This window comes from Corythoichthys intestinalis, chromosome 4 (genome assembly GCF_030265065.1).
Source record: "Corythoichthys intestinalis isolate RoL2023-P3 chromosome 4, ASM3026506v1, whole genome shotgun sequence".
In the NCBI taxonomy this organism is placed as follows: domain Eukaryota; kingdom Metazoa; phylum Chordata; class Actinopteri; order Syngnathiformes; family Syngnathidae; genus Corythoichthys; species Corythoichthys intestinalis.
This window is the reverse complement of record NC_080398.1, coordinates 7,948,189-7,968,976: the sequence shown is the minus strand read 5'-3', so window position 1 is coordinate 7,968,976 and position 20,788 is coordinate 7,948,189. Positions and strand designations below refer to the sequence as shown.

General features: G+C 43.2%; 2 protein-coding genes across 2 annotated transcripts in view; both read right to left on the bottom strand.

Annotated features, from left to right (window-relative positions):
- Nucleotides 1–1,158: 1,158 nt before the first annotated feature.
- LOC130914691 (uncharacterized) lies at nt 1,159–9,002 on the bottom strand. The gene is made up of 4 exons (XM_057834118.1): nt 8,942–9,002; nt 6,863–7,434; nt 5,975–6,079; nt 1,159–1,606 (listed from the first exon to the last, which is right to left on the bottom strand). The coding sequence occupies exons 1-4, from the start codon at nt 9,000–9,002 to the stop codon at nt 1,571–1,573; spliced, it is 774 nt and encodes a 257-aa protein (XP_057690101.1). The 3' UTR covers nt 1,159–1,570.
- A 235-nt stretch (nt 9,003–9,237) lies between these two features.
- The window catches only part of tg (thyroglobulin), a 28,252-nt gene continuing 16,701 nt past the window's right edge, over nt 9,238–20,788 (bottom strand). Inside the window, exons 33-49 of the mRNA XM_057834938.1 lie at nt 19,537–19,651; nt 19,402–19,478; nt 17,855–18,001; nt 17,724–17,789; nt 17,083–17,217; nt 16,733–16,915; nt 16,368–16,572; nt 16,225–16,303; nt 16,005–16,146; nt 15,472–15,662; nt 13,093–13,257; nt 12,888–13,028; nt 11,912–12,102; nt 11,460–11,558; nt 11,250–11,390; nt 9,496–9,674; nt 9,238–9,425 (exon numbers count right to left, since the gene is read on the bottom strand). Coding sequence (XP_057690921.1) covers nt 9,334–9,425; nt 9,496–9,674; nt 11,250–11,390; nt 11,460–11,558; nt 11,912–12,102; nt 12,888–13,028; nt 13,093–13,257; nt 15,472–15,662; nt 16,005–16,146; nt 16,225–16,303; nt 16,368–16,572; nt 16,733–16,915; nt 17,083–17,217; nt 17,724–17,789; nt 17,855–18,001; nt 19,402–19,478; nt 19,537–19,651 — 2,348 coding nt within the window. The 3' untranslated portion in view covers nt 9,238–9,333. The remainder of the gene's footprint in view (nt 9,426–9,495; nt 9,675–11,249; nt 11,391–11,459; nt 11,559–11,911; nt 12,103–12,887; nt 13,029–13,092; nt 13,258–15,471; nt 15,663–16,004; nt 16,147–16,224; nt 16,304–16,367; nt 16,573–16,732; nt 16,916–17,082; nt 17,218–17,723; nt 17,790–17,854; nt 18,002–19,401; nt 19,479–19,536; nt 19,652–20,788) is intronic.

The following is a 20,788-nucleotide window of genomic DNA, read 5'->3' as shown; positions in this document are numbered from 1 at the left end:
CTTCACCCTAAAAACGAACATGCCGATGAAGCACTGCTTACATGGAACTTGTAGAAACGGCTCTAGACATTACGACATATGAAGGATGTTTTCTTCAAACGTTTCCCAAAAACCCGGAGGAAAAAATGTGAAGAATGGATCAACTTGCGCAGACGTTTAACCCCAGCAAGGTGAAGCCATTCACATTTCATATGCAGTAAACATTTTGTTGGGTTGGCACAGTCCTTCAGAAGACAAAGAGGTTAGCCTTTTAGAAATTTTGACTTACTTTTTAGCGTAGCGTTTGGCCGTGCTGCTTCTGTCTGACAATGAATGACCTAAAAAGGAATTAGAATGGTGTCTGACTGCCACCGTTGCGTTTACTGTTGTATAAAAACAACTTAAGTAAGGGGGGAGTATAAATAAATTATAGAATTAAGATTTGTTATTAATGAAAAATTTTGCATTTGCGATTGCTGCAAAAAAATAGCAATGTAAATTACCCAAAAGAACGGTCAGTGGCGTAAGAAGTTGTCGATAAAAAAGCTAAGGCTAGGCTGAGCTTAGGTCGGCTCGGCTCTTTTTCAGCCCTCGACACGGTCTTTAACTGAACATTTGCATGTTCTTCCAAATCTTTACAAGTGGCACCAGGGACACCATTTTCGGACAGAATTGGTAGGTTTAGCTCTGTAAACATCTCCTTTGTACATAATTTCCATTCATTTACTATTGGGGACAAGCTCCCGTTTGTTCCCCTCTTAGCAACATTAGCTAACGTCATTAATATTAATGAGCGGAAGTGACGTGAAGCATGCGGTACGTAATTCAAAACTTTTTGCACTTAAAAAAAAAAAAGTGACACTTCAAAAAAAAAAAAAAAATAATCAAATGACAATATTATTTTCCAAAAAAAAAAAAATTCCTGTTGATTTGGGCTCACCTGTTGTTGCTGCCTGGTCAAAACTGCCTTGTATTGATTTTTTCACAAAGGGAAAAGAACAATCTTTTTTTTTTCATTTTTGACCTTAAACTATATGTATTTAAAAGACATAGAACAAAAAGGAGAAACTACATACACTCCCCTTTATTTGCTAATTTAATATTAATAAAAAAATTAAAATATAGTAAATAATTTTTTCATTTATTCAAAATATTTATTTTTTTCAAAAACTGCAGACTTTCATTTATTGATTTATTAAAATAAATAAAAAGACACAATCTTTTCTGATTTGTGTAGTCCTTCGTCAAATCAAAAGATTCTCTTTGTTTTTAATCTAAAAGAGAAATTTGCGGGAAAACAATCATATACGTCCATAGGATGGAATGTCACCATTGGGACAAAGGCAGCTATTTGTGGATTGATTCATTGATTGATTGGCAGCTTGACAAAGAGGAAAGTTTGCGGGCTGGGCTCGGGACCACTTGGACTTGGGAGGCGTGCACAAAAGAAGCACATTCCGCCTCGGCAAGCCGGCCGCACCTTCCTCTCCTCAAGTTTGTCTTGGTGTCGTCATCGCAGTTCATCATCAATCTATGCAAATCAGCCAGGAAAAGGAACAAAAAAAAAACATATTTGCCGCATGACGTCTCCTCACTTGGGCGTCTTCACATCTTTGTCCACGTCCTCCTGAAATCAAACGACAGTGGCGTGACTCATCAGTTTGGACACTTGTCGCCCCTACCGAGATGGCCGCCGCACGGGCCTTTGTCGTTTCGTATCGTCGCTCGGAGGCTTCGCGAATGCCCCGGGCAAGAAAATGAGCGAGCCGTAGGAGCAACGCGTCCATTCGGAGCCTTAGTGGTATGAAAAAGTATCTGAACCTTTTGGAATTTCTCACAGGTTTGCATAAAATCACCATCAAATGTGATCTGATCTTTGTTAAAATCACACAGATGAAAATACAGTGTCTGCTTTAACTAAAACCACCCAAACATTTATAGGTTTTAGTATTTTAATGAGGATAGCATGCAAACAATGACAGAAGGGGGAAAAAATAGGTGATTCCTCTGCCTAAGGACATTTAAAGCGCAATTGAAACCGATTTTTACCAAACCATTTAAGTCAGGTCTGTGCCCAATCACTGATGAGTGGTTTCAAGCTGCCCTGCCCACTATAAAACAAGCCGCCCTGCCCACTATAAAACACACACCTGGTAAGAATTGTCTTGATGAGAACCATTGTCCGATGAGCATTATAGCTGGGTGAAAAGAGCTGTCTGAAGACCTGCGATCAAGGATTTGTATAAAGCTGGGAAAGGATACAAAACCATCTCTAAAAGTCTGGATGTTCATCAGTCAACAGTTGTCTACAAACAGAGAGAGTTTGGCACTGTTGCTTCTCTCCCAAGGAGTGGCCATCCACCAGAGATGGCGCCAAGAGTTCAATACTCAGAGAGGTAAAAAAAAAAAAAAAAGAAATCAGAAATCACTGGCACAGTCTGATGTCTCTGTGCACACATCAACTATATGGCCAAGAATGGTGTTCATGGGAGGACTCCACAGAGGAAGCCATTGCTGTTTAAAAAAAAAAAAAAACATTGTTGCTCGTTTAATGTTTGCAAAAAGGCACTTGGACACTTTTGGCAAAATATTTTGTGGACTGATGAAACCAAAGTTGAATTGACACACAACGGCATGTGTGGAGGAAAAATGGAACAGGAAAGCATGGCAGAGGGAGCATTATGATTTGGGGCTGTTTTGCTGCCTCGGGGCCTGGACAACTTGCAATCATTAATGGAATAATGTAGAGCTGAAACGAGTACTCGAGCAACTCGAGTAACTCGAGTTTAAAAACTGATCCGAGTAATTTTATTCACCTCGAGTAATCGTTTATTTTGACAGCTCTAAGCATCACGTTTTGCTCGGACTACTTTTAATGCGGGACAACGCGCCGTCACGTGCGGAGAGGAAGAAGGGGAAAAAAAAAAACTTACTGCAGCTGACAGCCGCCACAAACGATGCCAACGTTGCCAAATACTAGCCCGCACGATGCTACGTTGGTAACAGCTAGCGTCTGATTCGTCTCATAAAGATCACATGTATGTTGAACTAGATGCGCAATGACAGACTCGGTCGCGTCTGGGCAGCGTTATTAAACAGCCGCCATCTTAAAGCAGTACAGCGCTAAGCGCTAGTAAAGAGCGCTAATAAATAAGATTAACGTTACTGTCGCTACTAGCTCACGTAAAGTTAGCCCTACGGAGGGCTAGGTTTCAATTAATTATGACCACTGTCGATGCGTGGCTAACGTGTCTTACATACAGGCTTTAACATAACATAGCATTGTGGAGTGCTGAGGGTGTAAAATAAAAACTTTATCATGCTAACTATCAATTTTAGCTCAGTAGTCATTGCTGGATAAAACACCAAGTAGCACTAGTCCCTAATGTGCTCCAATACAGCCTGTATCATACATTTATTTTGAACACTGCAAAAACTCAAAATTCTATCAGGACTTACAGTTTAGACTAACTTAAAACTTAACTAGAACTTAAAAATGGCTTGACACAAAGAGAAATTCAATTGAAACACGTGGGAAAAAATCCTAACTTTTAAGTGATGTGTGTTATCAAGCGTAACGGCATTTTTAGGTAATATATATATATATATATATATATTTTTTTTTTAAATAAGATCTAAAAGTTTTTTGAGTGAAAGCAGTGAATTAGTTTTTTTTTTTTTAATTCTAGCTACATCTGAGATGCAATTGTTGGCTGTTTTCAACAATATACATCGAAAATAAAGACATTGATTGACTGAAAATGGTTCAAGATTAGATGAAATGTCTTGTTTTCTCATGTATATTTATAATTGCTCTTCACCTAAAAATATATTTGTTTTATCCGATTACTCGATTAATCGATAGAATTTTCAGTCGATTACTCGATTACTAAAATATTCGATAGCTGCAGCCCTAGAATAATGAATTCAAAAGGATGTTTTACAGGAAAATCTGAGGCCGTCTGTCAGACAGTTGAAGCTAAAAAGAGAATGGAAGCTGCAACAAGACAATGATCCAAAACACAGAAGTAAACACAGGTTTCAGAAGAACAAAATACCCATTCTGGAGTGGCCAAGTCAAAAGTCCAGACTTGAACCCCATTGAGAGGCTGTGGAATGATCTAAAGACAGCGATTCATCCAGGAATCTGACTGAACAACAGCAGTTTTGTAGAGAGGGATGGGCCAGGATTAGTCCTGATCAATGTGCCAGACTTATCTGCAGCTACAGGAAGCGTCTGGTTGAAGTTATTGCTGCCAAAGGGGGGGGCCACAAAATATTAAATGTGATGGTTCACTTACTTATTTTTTCCCCTTCTGTCATTGTTTGCATACTAGCCTCATTACAATATGAAAACCTATCAATGTTTGGGTGGTTTTAGTTTAGAATGACACTGTTTTTTCATCTGTGTGATTTTGACAAAGATCAGATCACATTTGATGGTGATTTTATGCAGAATTGTGAGAAATTCCAAAAGGTTCAGATACTTTTTCGTACTACTGTATGCTTAAGGGAGTTGCCCGTTTTGGTTTCAGTTTTTGAAAATAGGCCCCCTACGGAACTGATACTGAAGTCTATGGCCCCATCTATGGTGAAACAGAACTGCAATGGGTGCAGTTTGTTCGTCCCATGTTTGTGCAGTAAAAAATTTGTTTGTGCTTCTCCAGTTTTGAAGTTATTTCAGAGAAACCCCTAACCACCCTCACTCCAACTGATCAAGAAATGTTACCTTTCATTTGTGCTGTAAAAACTATTGCTTGTGCTGCTACAGTTTTACAGATGTTACCAGGGGTCGCGTTAACCGGATATTTTCCGTCGCTGACCGGTTTTTTAAAACGGTGACGGAAAAAACTGAAATCCGTCCGTCATTTTGACAGGTTGCAATTCACACCCCAGACCACAGGGTGGCGAGTCAGCATATTAGCTATTGTCTCTCTTAATGCATGACGTCGTTGGCTCTTCTGTCAGAATATTGTAGCGTCACCGGGGTCTGGCGGCGGCACTGTGATTGACACATCAACGCGAGGTTCTTATTGGTGCACCCGGTGTGCCAGCGCGTCATCCAATCACCCAATCACATGACGTCACAACTCCGCCCCCCTGACCGGAGCCGCCATATTATGTGTCAGCTTACCGCTACGTACATGCCTCCTATTACGGCGTGTTTTTCTGCTCGTTAATATTAATAATCAAAATGGTGAAGATGACAGCGAGATGGACTGCTGTAATTCGACTAGAAGTCTGGGCACCAAACGATCACCACAGACTATGTAGTAGTCTTTTTATATCTGGTAAGATGCATTTAATATATATTTAGAAGATTTTGGGCTGACAACCACAATTAAGATCATTGTGTGACGTTGGTGATTGGGGTCTATATCGTTGCCTCTTTTTCTTTGGGGGCGGAGTTGTTGGTAAGCAGAGTAAAAAGGGAGAAAAATACCACGACTTCCGTGTCTAATTTTTCGCCGCCAAGCAAGTGTTACAATATTAATTAAAAATGAATGAAAACTAAATACTATTGAATATGTCATCATTATCATTTAAAAAATTTAAGTGACGGGTAAAAATAGACTATGACCGGATTTTTATGACCCTGTCAGTCAAAATGACAGACAACGAAAATGTCTAGCGCAACCTCTGGATGTTACACATTTTACTTTTTACCGATGGCGTTACCACCACAAACAAGGTTTTGGGAAGTTTATGCCTATTATAATCCACTGTATAGGGTGCTGGGTGAACTCTGAATGTCCTAATGAAAAGCATAATATCTACAAAATATTTACAGCACAAACACCACAAATGTAGCACAAACAAATGCTGGGCTCATTTTTAGCCGCTTTGGATCAAAATGGGGGACCGGTTGACCTCCGATTGACCTATGAATAAATTGTAAAGATCTCAAAGACGATAGTGGCACAAACAAAAACATTTATAGCCAAAAACCGGTGTTTCGAACGATTCGTTGACAATCAGAATTGCGGTGACTCACGTAGGCGGGAGCCGAATTGCTGTTCCACAATCGGGAGTGCGTGGTGTAGAGCGGGATGTCGTCGGGGTGGTTGGAGCGCCCCCTGTTGCAGCAGCACCACAACATCTGACAGAAAGGAAAGGTGGAGGCATCGTCAGGCACGGGTGGCAAAATGGCAGCCCGGGGCCAGATCGGGCCTAACGCCTCATTTTGCGTGGCCAGCCAAATGTGGATTTACTCCACATTTTTTGCTAAAATAGATTTTTTTTTCTTTTTTTAATGATTTAAGATAAATGCATTAAAAAAAAAAAAAAAAAAAAGGGCTTAGGGCCGACTGTTTTTTTTCCTCAAAACAAATCATTTCAAATATATAAAAGGGGAATATTTACTGTTTTACTTCTTTTATGTATAAAATATGTATGAAATTTTATTGAATATTTTTTCTGATTAGAAAATGTTGTATACATATACATTTTTTTAAACAAAGCATTTGAAATATTAAAATATTTCCTTTTTTTAATTCAAAAAATGTCTACTCTAATAAAGGTCTAATGATTTTCTCCCAAAAAGGTAAGGAGAATATTTATTGTCCGCTCCCTTATTTTTTAAATTAGAAAAATGTATAGAAATTTAGAATATTTATATAATATTAATATTTTTTAGGGTTGGGGTATGTTGTTTTCCTACCTGAAAAAATCTAAATATTATAAGTAAAAAAAATGAACTTACTGTTTCATCCCCTTTTTTCATTTAAAAATACGTTTTTTTTCCAGTTTAGAGGTCATTAAAGAATCCATTCACAAAAATAAATACGTACATTTAAGAACCAAGTTTTTTTGGGGGGGGGGGCTCTACTGTTTTTTGACCCCAATAAAATGGAAGCCAATGATCTCAATATCAGACACCTACCATAGCGACCATCATGAGGAGGAGGAGCGCCAGGAGAATGGCAGCCAGAACCAGAAGAGCGATTCCCCATCCGGGAACGCCACCGCCGCCGACCACTGGGGGTGTGGCCTTGCTGGTTGCGCCCGGTGTGGTGCCGTTGGCGGACGTCGTCTTGCCCCTTGTCGTTATAACAGGTGTCGTGACATCAGTCGTCACGTTGGCGGTCGTCACATTGACAGTCGTCATGTTAACGGTCGTCACGTCGACGGTTGTCACGTTGGCGGTCGTCACGTCAACGACGATGCTGCCATTTGTGGTGCCGCCGGTGGTATTGGACGGCCGGTCGGTCATCGCGGTGTCCGTCGACGTGTCAGAAACGTCACCCGTGACCAAACACGCTGCCAAAATGCAGATAAACATCACAACTCGTGGCCCGTAGCGTGACCTTTGACCCTGACCCACGATCCCAAAGGCGAGCACCGTTTTCGTCCGCATTCTGAAGCCGAGTGCCTGCGTCTTTGCGAGCGGCCTTTTAAAGGCCTCGCTTGCGTGGAGGCGTCGCCGGCAGGGGCGCGGCCACACCCCTGTCACACCTGCGGGAAAGTGGCACTTCACTGTGGACGCACCTTGTACTGTATTTACATTTGTCACACACACTGAAGTCGTGCATGTGAGTGCACGCGAGCACTCATTAAAGTGTAGTGTTTGTGTACGCACTGTAACTCATTGACTGCCAATGACAGTGCTAGATGTCCAATCCAATTGGATAGGGAGGGTTGATAAAGAATTTATGAAATAACATTAAAGCTGTTAGAATAATAGGAAGGTTGGGGTGTGTTTAGGTCCAGGTTTATAAGTGCTAATATGCTATAGAGCCTACCCACGTACCACGTGCTCGCTGTATGGTTCCGCCCACTTGTCCGTCAAAACATAGTGTTAACCTGTTACGGCTACGTACATTTCTCCCATTTACGGCGTGTTTTTCTGCTCCTTAACATTAATAATCAAAATGGTGAAGGCGTGTGTGGCTGTTGGTTGCACTAACAGAGAAGATGGAAGGAGAGACTTGAAGTTTTACCGTATTCCGAGGGATCCAAAGAGGAGAGCGAAATGGACGGCTGCAATTCGACGTGAAAACTGGACACCAAAAAATCACCACAGACTATGTAGTAGTCATTTTATATCCGGTAAGATGCATTTAATATATATTTAGAGGGTTTTGGCCTGACAACCACAGTTAAGATCATTGCTAGGCTAATCGCCGACAACATACGACGTAGTACGACATAGTTTCAAATTCAAGATGTTTGTGACTTCCCTTTCTTCCACCATCGTTATTTTTTGAATAATATTTAGCTGGTACCAAGTGAAAGAAACTGGCCTCGTCTACGGGGCTGACAAATAACCACAATTAAGATCATTGCTAGGCTAATCGCCGACAACATACACGTATGTATGTAGTGAGTGCTATCGCTAAACCATATAAACATTAAAAGCCCTAGCTCCATTGACAAATGACATGAAATACATTAGACTTGACAGTGGATGTTAGCAAGAACAAAAGATTTTGAATTGAAAATTTCGTAACTCACCTTCCGAGCACAAGATTCCTGCCGAATTTTCGTGTACGAGGACCTGTTTCACCCAACCAGCAACGTAGCATTTATAAGCCTCCAAGCTCTTAAAGTTTTTCAAACTTTCGTGAGAATAGGCTGATTTTGTGTGGACAAGATAGTTGTAAATATCAGGGTCAGGCAGAGACGGTGAAGGCAGCCGGTCAAAAATCATCGATTTAGGCATCAAATATGGATCTGGCGACTGTATAGAACGAAGCTTTTCCACATAACGCCTTTTATGCAACAGATCCAGTGAGTTTGCGGCATCAGAAAGCACCGGGTCTTCCATGAAATGCATTTTAAATTCCGCCATCAATTGAAAACAATGCTAATACAGAGTCAAAATGACGGACAAGTGGGCGGAACCATACAGCGAGCACGTGGTACGTGGGTAGGCTCTATAGCTGACAAATGGCCCTTACCAAGATGGCCGCCACGCAGGCACGTTGCTATGACAGTTTGCTGGCATATCACATCTTCATACCTGTGGCGTTCACAATGCCTCGGAATGACACGAAACAAAAGCGTGACCATTCGGCAGCCATCTTGGTAGGGGCAACCTTAGAAGCGAACATTGAAATGAAGCGCTTCCAACCAATTGTCATCAGTTCAATCACTGCCAACCCTCCCGGTCTAAATGGATTGGTCATCTATCGCTGTCCTAGGTAGCCAATAAGTTCATGTTGCAGACGTGTGTGCGCACACGTCTGTTCAGGTACACGCTTAGGTGTGTGTGTGTGCGTGTACCCGTTGTGTGTGTGAATGACAAGCAGCATCTGGTTGCAAATTGCCCTTTTTATTTCCATAAATGATTTGAAGACAGAAGCGATCAAGATAAATCATGTTGTATTCTTATGGAGAGTGACAACATCGTCGTCAGTTGTAAGCGTCTTTGTCGCTCTGCGATCGGCCGTCCGGCGCATCCACCGGGAGTTCCGGATTGAACGTCGGCTCTGCCCCTAGCTGGCCTGCAAGAAAGAGTGAGGGTCCAGGTCAGAGGTCGCTGCGGTTGCTGTACGAGTCGACAGCGTGACCCACCGTGCCGCGCGAGAACTGCGGCCAAGCCGTTCCAAAAAGAGCAGCTCCTCTCGCGCAGGCCCGACTTCTGACGGAGGTCGGGGCTTAGCTCCAGGAAGGCGGGCGGGGCCAGAGAGGACAGGACCGGACGCCAGCGGGGCAGGGAGCTCGCCGGCCACGACGCGGGAGGGTTCGGATTCCTGAGGGGGAAAGACCGATCACGTTTCGGTGACGGCGACAGACGACCAAATCCAAATGGATTGGACGATTGTCAACCGCATCCAATTTGACAGCCGAACTGGATGTGGCAAGTCAACGAAACCTACTCAGGTGACAGCTCCTTCATTATGATGTGTCGGAATTGACAGGTCATTGTCCGCCACCGGTCAGCGTGTCCATCATATTACATGTGGCAAGTCAGCTGAACTGACTTGACGCAACAGGTCTGTCTGTCCGCCATTTTTAATATGTGGAAAGTCAACTGAACTACTGTGATATGTCAGTGTCCGCCATGTTGAATGTGGCAAGTGGAACTCAACTTATTGAAGTGTTGAGTCGATGTTACATGTGGCAAAACAACTGAACTCAAGTCATTGGCAGGTCATTTGACTTGTCAGTGTCCACTGAAGGGAATAGTATCTTTTCTCGCATTTACTGTTTGGCTGTTTGTATTACTCAAACACACCCGATATAAATAAATAACACTTATATCATAGTTTAAGGAAAACATGCAGAATAAATTTGACATAGGGCATAAGAGATACAGGACGTCGTCTTATCACAGAAGCTCACCGTGTGCGTCATGCAACTGACTGAGCAAGATTGACGCTGACGAGGCAAGACCTCTACAAGCCCACATCTGGACCACCAACTCCCACAATCAGTTCTTCCGGACAGCCCAGAACAAATTGCGGGACATCTTGTCTTGACAGGGAACATCCGATAAGGAGGAACCCGCGACCGAGAAGTGAACTCTCAGCACTCACGTTGCGCTGAGGTGGCAAAATAAAGAGCTTGGAGTTTTTGGAGTTTTTCCTGGCCGACATGGAGGGTCCAAGGATGGGGGATGCCCAGGACTTGAACTTAATTGAATTGTATTGAAACTCCACAACTCTCGTTGCCCTGACAACAGTAACTCCCGAATCCTCCTGTCCAATCCACAGACAATAATCCTAAACAACGCCCTAATCATTGTCATTTTTTAATAAATTGTCAACCTGTGCTTCGAAGGCTTTTTCCAGCTTTCAAAATGGAGTTAGTACAAGGGGTTAAGACTAAGGTGAAAGCACAGAGTTTGGCCTTTTTGGCCAGGTTGTCTGTGTCCCGCTGGCTCGGGTCGTTGGAACTTGGAGCTACGCTACCGCGGGTCCGACGGTTCAGCTGGCGTGATTCTGGCAATCTGGCTAAAAGGACAGATTCCTTCACTGCCATGTGGGATGTGGAAAGTCACCGGAACTCACGCAAGCATCTACATCGTCAGATTCATTCATTGCCTTTAACTCTTACGTTGCCACTGACGATGAATCGTCACAATTTTTATTTCTTTCTGTTGCGATTTCAATTGAGTTTGTCACAAAAAGACGTACAATTCATTTGAAGTGGGAGTCTGGCGGCGAATGAACCTCAATTCTTTCGCTGTCAGCCCTCCCAGTTCAAACGGATTGGACATCTAGCGCCGTCAATGGCAAGCGACGGGTTAACGGTGGTACGTGTAAAATCCTGGAAGGGCCAACATTAAATGATCACGTTTCAGTGCCGTTGGCATCGGTCCTCACCCGCTCCTGACAAAGTTAGCCACGTAGCTCATGGCGGCCAAGGAGAGACGACGCTCGGCGTCGGTGTGACGATGCCGGGTGTCCGGCCGGAGAGGAACTCCGAAGAACAGTTGCATGTCTGGCGGCGCCGATGGCTCGGCCCTGCGAACAGAAAGCGAGCCCCGTCAGGCCCGCGGGAAGCGGTGTGTGTGTGGGGGGATCAGTCATCACCTGCTCACGGTCGCCGGTTGGTGGTATAGGAAGACGTTAGCGCCGCTGGCGGCGTAGTGGCTAGCCATCCGCAGTGTGGGGCAGATGATGAATAGATCTCTGCAAGTTTATTGTTATCACATGATGACATTCAGGTTAGCATGGAAGGCTAAACAGAGGATTTTCAAAGGCCGATGATTAAACCCGATTTTGTCTGCCGATTTTTGAGGCGTGTATACTTTTAAAAGCACATTGATTATGAGTAGCAATTGAAACACTCATATAAATGTATATATGGTATATATTTTGCTTCTGCGACTTCCTTTTGTCACACTGACCACTAGGTGGTGCAAAATCACAATGCACAAACTTACTGAACTTAAAAGTGATCCTATTACAGTATCTTTAAAAAAAGTACAGTACCTTTAAAACAGATGGCAGAGAAAAAAAATGCCGGGAGATAGACATCTGACCTTGTGGCGTTGTCGAGAGCGCGGGAGAAAAGGTTGTAGCCGGCGGGGGCGGAGCTATGGTCCAGCGAATAGAACCAGGCGGCCGCATCTTTTAGTAGCGAGTTTCCCGAGGCTCCGCCCAGCGAGCGGCTCAACGCCTCGTAAAACGCCGTCTTGCCGCCGCTGCCGCCGAACAACGCCGTCGTAAAGTCCTGTGGGTGCGTGCCACGTGTAGCGGTGAGATAAAAATTCTGTGCGCCTGCGTTCACACCATCTAACCACAGCTATTTTGATAGTCATAGTTGGTGACCTATAACTCTCTTCTCTGAGCCTCTCAATATATTTTTTACAGTAAATATTCACCTATTCATGCGAGTTGTCATGCAGTTTTTTCCCCTTTATAGAAATAGAGTTGTCCAATAATGACTTTTTAACCAATAACCGATATCCCGATATTGTCCAATGCTAAACATTTGATAATACTGATATATGCAGTCGCGGACTTAATTGTATTGTAATGCCCAGGTCAAATGGTCTGCTCACATAAGCATCTTAGCTTGGGGACATCTAATGGTCAATGAGCATAACTGGTGTGCTAAAAAACTGTGACCAGCCCTTGTACAAAGGCAGAAGGCTTCTACGTTCACTTGGAAGACAACATGCATATTGGCTTAAAACCGATGATGCAAAACTGATATCATTTTAAAATGCTTTTATCGACCGATATTATCGGCTACCCGAAAATATTGGACAACTCCAGAAATAAATGAATATTAAAATTTAAAATACAAAGAGTATATTTACTGTTTTTCCGCTTCTGACCCTTCAACGAAATAAAAACAATATTTAGAAATATAGCGTGGATACTTATTGTTTTTCAATAAAACAATGTATTTAACATTTATAAAAATAATTTTTAAAAAAGTTTGGCCTGCGCTACGAGATTTGACGTCTGTCATCGTCAATGGCACGAAACCTAGTCGGCGGGAACTCTGACCTTGACGTCCCGCGCGCGCTCGATGAGTCCGTCGTGCTGCGATGTTCCGAGCAGAAGGTCGACCCTGCGTAAGGAGTCGGGCGTGGTGTCCTGCGGTCGCACGGGCGACCACGAGCGGAAGGGGCCGCTGGCGGCTAACAGCTGCAAACGGGAAGCCGCGTCAGTCGCGTCCACACTGTCGCCGTGGCCGGGTTACCTCAGGCACCTTGGTTTGAGCGGTGTTCAGCTCCCGCACGGGCGTCGCCCTGAGGCAAGTCGCCATTTGCCCGTCGTCATCCGTCGGGCAGTTCAACTCGGCGGCCAACTGCAGCGCTTGCCGGCGGGCGGACGATGGCGTTTGCCATGACGAAGGCGAGAACAGAGAGCCTCCCTGCGCCGAAACACACACGTGTTCAAAATTTGCCCACGCAAATTTGTTGACAGCAATAGACGTCCAATGGATTTGGACCAGGAGGGTTGGCAGCCATTGAACTGAGGGAAAACGTGGAGGTTAATTTCAGTTGTTCACTAATTGTGTTTGATGGTAAAGTTGCCCCCACCAAGATGGATGCCACACGTGCACGCCTCTGACTTTTTTCACGTCGTTTTAGTCTGAGGCTTCGTGAAAGCCACAGGAATGAGGACACAATACGCCAGCAAGCTGTTGTAAAGACGTGTCTACATGTCCGCCATGTTGGTAGGTTACTTTTTCCATCATTTGTAGCCAACCCGATGGTATATTAGCACTTATCAAACTAAGGAAACACATCCCCTACCTTTGTACTATTCCATGGGTCAGCAACCGGCGGCTCTAGAGCCACCTGCGGCTCTTTAGCACTGCTCTAATGGTTCTCTGGAGCCATTTCAAAAATGTTTGAAAATGGAAAAAGATTGGGGAATCAAATATATTTTTTGTTTTGATATGGTTTCTGTAACAGGACAGAGCCCATAAAGGGACACTGACAGAAATTAAATTTAAGCAATCTGCACCAGATTGTTTCTAGTCCACAACAGAAACTGAATTGTTGTACACATTGCAAGTTAGCCACTTGTTGAATTGTTGCAATTGGCTAACTTGCATGGCAAAAGTCCGCTAGCTTAAATGTGATATAATGCTAAAGTTTACCAGATAGTTTATGGTTCAACAGAAAAAATCTGTTCCGCACCAGAAAAAATCTGTTGATTCTGGTGCAGAACAGATTTTTTCTGGTGCGCACCAGAAACTATGGTAACATTAGCATTATACAGCATTTAAGCTAGCAGACCTTTGCTATGCAAGTCAAATTTTTGTACACATTAGCTTTATATAGCATTTAAGCTAGCAGACTTTCGCTATGCAAGTTAGCAAATTGCAACTAGCTTAAATGCTATATAATGCTAAAGTTTACCAGATAGTTTCTGGTGCGCACCAGAAAAAAATCTGGTCCGCACCAGAAACTATCTGGTAAACACTAGCATTATATAGCATTTAAGCTAACGGACTTTTGCTATGCAAGTTAACAAATTGTTGTAATGTAAACATTAGCATTAGAATATATAGCATTTAAGCTAGCGGACTTTTGCTACGCAAGTTAGCGAATTTTTGTACACTATAGCATTATATAGCATTTAAGCTAGCCGACTTTAGCTTAAATGCTATATAATCCTAAAGTTTACCAGATAGCTTCTGGTGCGGACCAGATTGCGTGAATGTATTTTATTTCTGTCAGTGTCCTTCTAGAGGCTCCTAATGAACATGACACAAACATTCTTTCAAAATATTGTAATGAAGTTAAACTTGAGTTGGCATCGTACAACAGAGTAGTCACGTTGTCTGTAATTCACTATAGGATGCACTGCAGGGAAAATAAACATTTAATCATGAAGGCTCATTATGTATCTGTAGTCAACTTAGTCATTTTGGTAGTAGGCTAATATAGCTAATATAGATTCATTCAGCATGTGTGGCCTTCATTATCGGGCTTAGATTTCTTATTTTTTTGTGCCTCCAGACATATTTGTTTTTTTGTTTATTGGTCCGATATGGGTCCTTCAACATTTTGGGTTGCCGACCCCTGTACTATTCTAACGACTTTAATGTCATTTCATAAAATAAATCATTGGCTGCCATTGACGGAGGTAGACGTCCTATCCATTTGGACTGGCAGCGATCAGACTGACGACAGTTGGTTGAAAAACTTCATTTCAATGTCCAAGTATTGTGATTGATGCTAAAGTTGCCCCTCCCAAGATGGGTGCCACATGGGCACACTATAATGAGCAGGTAACATCACCAACTTTGCTACTACTCTAATAGTTTTAATTTTGTTTCATAAATTAACTCACTGGCTGCCATTGAGGGCGATAGACGCCCAATCCATTTGGACAGGGACGTATCGGCAGTGATCGTTCAAACGATCATAAAGTAGTTAGTTAAAGGAGCTCCCGGTGCAAATGGATTGGACGTCTATTGCCGTCAATGGCACTGCAACATAATGATTCAATGCTAGTCACCCAAGTCCATATAGATTGAACGTCCGTCACTGTCGATGGCAAATACGTGCTTTATAAAAACAAACATGAAATTGACGTACGCTTTGACATACGATAAGAGACGCACACTCACCATAAGGAGCATGCGCTGGAAAAGGGGCGTGCGGCTGAGGAGGCGTAGGCTGATGATGTCGGCGCCGCCACGCTCCGCCCCCACCGTCACTCGGCTCTCGTCTCCGCCCAATGCGGAAATGTGGGCGCGGACCCAGAGCAGCGCCGCTTTCTGGTCGGATGCGCCGTAGTTGCCGGGCAGATCTGACGAGCCTGAAGGGGGCGGTGCCTTTTTTTAGTTAAATGGGTGGGTGTGGCTTTGTGGGGGTGTGCCACAAACCTTTCATTCATTTCTATTCATTTTGAGTCAACTATATATGTTATTTAATGTTAAATGTTTACATCATTGCTCAGTTTTATGGCATTAAAATGTCTGACTAGCAGTAGGTAGTGGAAGCTAGTGGTCGCTAGCAGAAACCAGAGGGAGCTAGCGTTAATGTGGGCGTAATTGGGGTTAGGGTTACAAATCGGGTGAGCTGTAGACCACATACCGGTGACGCATGACCACCTACGGAAGCTATCGCTAGCTTATATGGTGACAAGAGTACTACTGACCCGCGCTGAGGAAGCCGAGCGCCGCCGTCCTGTAGGTGGCCGTCACCACCACCACGTTCCCGACGGCCGCCAGGGCGGAGCCGTCCAGGCCGCGATCGCTCGCAGCGTTGACGAAGAAGACCAGCACGGGAAGGCGCCCCCTCTGACCAAATGAAGACAAACAGAAATGTCAGCTGACGTCACGTGACCTCATTTGCACGCGAGCGAAAAGGGGCGTCACCGTGGCGGCGGGCCTGAAGACGTTGAGGTACAGGCAGTCTTCGTCGCCGTCGGCTCTGCCCGCTTGGACGCAGATGGACCTGAAGGACATGCAGGCGTGTCAGTGTCATTGTACGCGGACATCGAGCGCCCGCTCTCGCCTACCGCATACGGGTGGCATCCCAAGTTCCCGTCCAATCGGGCGGCAGCGCCTCTCGAAAACGGAGGGATCCCGTGGGCGGGCGAGCGTACGGTACGCCGAGGAACCGGAGCACACGCTTCCGGTCCGAGCCCGACGCCGTTTCTGCGATGACGCCCCGTAGGGTGCCGTGGCCCTCGATGGCGACGTTCATCGCGGACGACGACGGAACTGACGGAAGATAACGCATGGTCACTTTATTTAAAAAATTATTTATTTTATCCATATATTTTCATTTTTCAAAAAGTGTGCGAGCACACAAAAATAACACAATTGCATAAAACATGTACACACCCACGCAAAAAACACACAGGCTTTGCGATTGGCCCACCTGTCCTCAAGTAGACGCGAGGGGCGGGCTCTCTGACAACCAGACGGCAGGAGAAGGCGGGGCTTCCCGAGTCGGGGGCGGAGCTTAGGCCACACAAGGTGGTGTCCGGGTAAAGGACGCAGCGAGTGGCCGACGGCGATTCCGCTAATGACACGGCTGCGCAAGTCTCCGCCTCCCGGCAAGCTGAAACAACAAACGGTGTGGCCATGATGCGACGATGACGTTTCTGGGCCATTGACGGCGCTAGATGCCTGAACCATTTGGATCGGACCGGTCATCTGGAGCCGTCAATGGCAACCAATGAGATCATCTTCTCGACACGAGAGTCAAAAGTAGCGATTGGCTCTTACCTTGGAGGCACCAGTCCCTGGTCCGGTCCGGGTCGGTGGCAATGTCACGGCTGATGTGGATGACATCATAAGAAGGAGACGACGGATCCAGCAGAAGCGACGACTCGGGCAGCAGAGTCCAGTCGTCCGTCGACACTGACACGACAACAAAAATGTACTAAGTGATTGTTGAAATGTGGTGCAAGTACCACCTGTGGCTCCCTCTAGTGGTACGGCAAAGATTGGACCGGGAGGGCTGGCGGTGAACAAACGGATGACAATTGGTTGAAAATGGCACAAGTTAGTAAGTTCATTTAAATGCCCGCTCATTGTGTTTGACGGTTAAGTTGCCCCTACCAAGATGGATGCCGCATTGGGACTTTATTTCATGAAATGAAATGTCAATCTTATATATCAAATCTGTTAAAACTGGCATTGAATGTTTCAAGGCCATCAAGTTAACTGATTTAAAAACATGCCCATCCGGCAGCCATCTTGGTAAAGGCAACTTTACCCTAAAACACGACGAGTGTACAGTACAATGAAATGAACTTATAACTTGCTCTATTTTCAAGCATTTATCACCAGTTTGATCGCCGTCAGCCCTCCCAGTCCAAGTTGATTGGACGTCAATGGTAGCCCAAGTGTAAATGTGATCTTACCGTTGTTCTTCAAAGTTGGCAGAGTAAAGGCAGGACACAAACCAGGAGACGAAGTCCACTGATTGACTGAAGACAGAAGGCGGACTTTTACACGCTCTGCTCATGCGTACGCACGTGCTCCTTGGATTTACCAGGTTTCTGGTACCAGCCGAAGGGCGTCGGCGCCGTGTGAACGTCCTTTTGTCGACAATCTCCGACGCTCCACGAGCTCTGCCGGTCTTCGGTGCATGTTTGAATCCCGAGGCTGATCAGAATCACGCACACGACACCTGTGCCACCTGTGGAGGTCCACACAGTTGCATGCGTGCGTTACGTTATGCGTAACAAATGCTAGCATTAGCCCACTCACAATGGTAGATGTCAATGGCATTGCAACCATTTTCATCATTCATTCACCACTTTGACATTTTAAGAATAAAAAATTGTGCAAATTCGGAAGAGTCCAATCCATTTGAACTGGGAGCAATACACTCTCACAATAGATAAATGAGTGTTTAATATGCCTCGTGATGCTTGGTTGATGATGATGATCGATCGACATGAAGACATGAAATGAGCGCCGATAAGTATAAAGTACTAATTATCGCGTTAACAGGCGGTAATTAATTTTTTAAATTATTCACGTTAAAATATTTGACGCAATTAACGCACATGCCCCGCTCAAACAGATTAAAATGACAGAACAGTGTCATGTCCACTTGTTACTTGTTTTTTGTCTCCCTCTGCTGGCCTTTTGGTGCAACTGATTTTATAGGTTTAAGCACCATAATGTAATGTAACTATTGACATCAACAATGGTGAGCTACTAGTTTATTTTTTGATTGAAAATTTTACAAATTTTATCAAGACGAAAACATTTAGGAGGGGTTTTAATATAAAATTTCTATAACTTGTACTAACATTTATCTTTTAAGAACTACAAGTCTTTCTATCCATGGATCGCTTTTACAGAATGTTAATGTTAATGCCATCTTGTTGATTTACTGTTATAATAAACAAATACAGTACTTATGTACAGTATGTTGAATGTATATATCCATCTTGTGTCTTTCCATTCCAACAATAATTTACAGAAAAATATGGCATATTTTATAGATGGTTTGAATTGCGATTAATCACGATTAATTAATTTTTAAGCTGTGATTAACTCGATTCGAATTTTTAATCGTTTGACAGCCCTAGTATAAAGATGTGCCCATGCGGCGGCCATGTTGGTAGGGGCAACCTTCCCATCAAATACAACAGTGGACATTGAAATGAACTTGTAATTTACTCCGTTTGACTTTTTTGTCAATGTCGAAATGTGAGCTATCCGTACAGGCGGTAGTGAATAATGATGTTTTGAAGGCGACGGACGTCCAATCCATTTGAACTGCTACCACCCCCTCCCATAGCAATAGCATAGCAACAGAAATAGCATTAAAGCTGTTAAGTGTTATTTGGTGGCACATGCATGCTACATGTTGGTGTTACATGTTTATTTCGTGTTTATTACCTATGTTTTATATGATGTAGCTTTCATGTGTTATCCGTTTCTTACATGTATTGTTTGTGAGTTGTATGTATGTGTCATCTTTGCATTACCCGTTTCTTATAGCGTCAGTGTAAAAGTAGGTAAACAGAAGTTGTTTTTGGCCCCAACCGTATGCATTACATGTATGTCGGACGTGTGCATTACCATCTTTGGAGTCTCGGATAAAGCCGAAACCACGGCAACAAGCGTCCTCGTCGCAACGGCGCTCGCAAGCCACGAACCTGCGAAAGCCCCCGAGTTACATGTTGAATACCCGGCGTGGGTGTGTGCGAGCGTTACCCATCGGGCAGCGACAAGTTTGCCTCCACGTTGACGCGACGGCGCACCGAATAGGAGACCATCTTCTGGAAGGGGACTCGCTGGTAGAAGCTCTTTACCGGACCCAGGAGGTCCACTGGCAACAAAAAACACACATCTTGGGTGCGATGGCTTTAGCGATGCCAGAATGACTGGGAGAGCATATGAATCAACAGCTTTTTTGATAGTTGGTGCGTTGATTTAGTTCCAACTTCTTGTTTTTCTGCCTCTTGAGAGTAAATATTTCCAGTAAATATTTCCTTTATTGTTTTTTAAGCCTAAGAATTCAAAACAAGTATGAAAATGCTATTACTATTGGTTTTTTTTAAAGCAGGAACAAAAAAGTTAACCTTTTATTTCATCCCTTAATGTTTTATGTTGTCTTGAAAAAACAAGGGGGGGGGGACAGTAAATTTCCTCTTATTATTTTATATTTAATTTTATATTGATTATATAAGAGCTGTCAAAATTATCGCGTTAACGGGCGGTAATTAATTTTTTAAATTAATCATGTTAAAATGACAAAAAAGTGCAATGTTTTTGGGAGTTTTGTCGCTCCCTGCTGGCGGTTGGGTGCGACTGATTTTATGGGCTTCAGCACCCATGAGCATTGTGTAAGTAGCTATTGACATCAACAATGGTGAGCTACTAGTTTATTTTTTTGATTGAAAATTTTACAAATTTTATCAAGACGAAAACATTAAGAGGAGTTTTAATATAAAATTTCTATAACTTGTACTAACATTTATCTTTTAAGAACTACAAGTCTTTCTATCCATGGATCGCTTTAACAGAATGTTAACAATGTTAATGCCATCTTGTTGATTTATTGTTATAATAAACAAATACAGTACTTATGTACTGTATGTTGAATGTATATATCCGTCTTGTGTCTTATCTTTCCATTCCAAAAATAAATTACAAACAAATATAGCATATTTTATAGATGGTTTGAATTGCGATTAATTTTTAAGCTGTAATTAACTCGATTAAAAATTTTAATCGTTTGACAGCCCTAAATTATATACAATATAGGCCTACTGTATTTACAGTATTTACATATATTTTATTATTATACTGTGTATTTTATATAAAATATTCATCATTAATGTACTTATTGCGCAATTTTAAAAAAACTTTTTTTTTACAAATACATTTTCTTATGTACATATATATTATTATAAGTATCCTTATTGCTATCATTATTATTATTGATGAAAAAAAAACAATACAG

Bases quoted from the DNA above. Each gene is read 5' to 3' on its own strand.
- LOC130914691 (XM_057834118.1), bottom strand. From the start codon at position 9,002: ATGGCTGCCGAATGGTCACGCTTTTGTTTCGTGTCATTCCGAGGCATT. The intron at 6,080-6,862 runs GTAGGTGTCTGA...CCTTTCTGTCAG, and splicing joins TCCTCATGATGGTCGCTATG to ATGTTGTGGTGCTGCTGCAA. The intron at 1,607-5,974 runs GTGAGTCACCGC...GTTTGATTTCAG, and splicing joins GCAATTCGGCTCCCGCCTAC to GAGGACGTGGACAAAGATGT.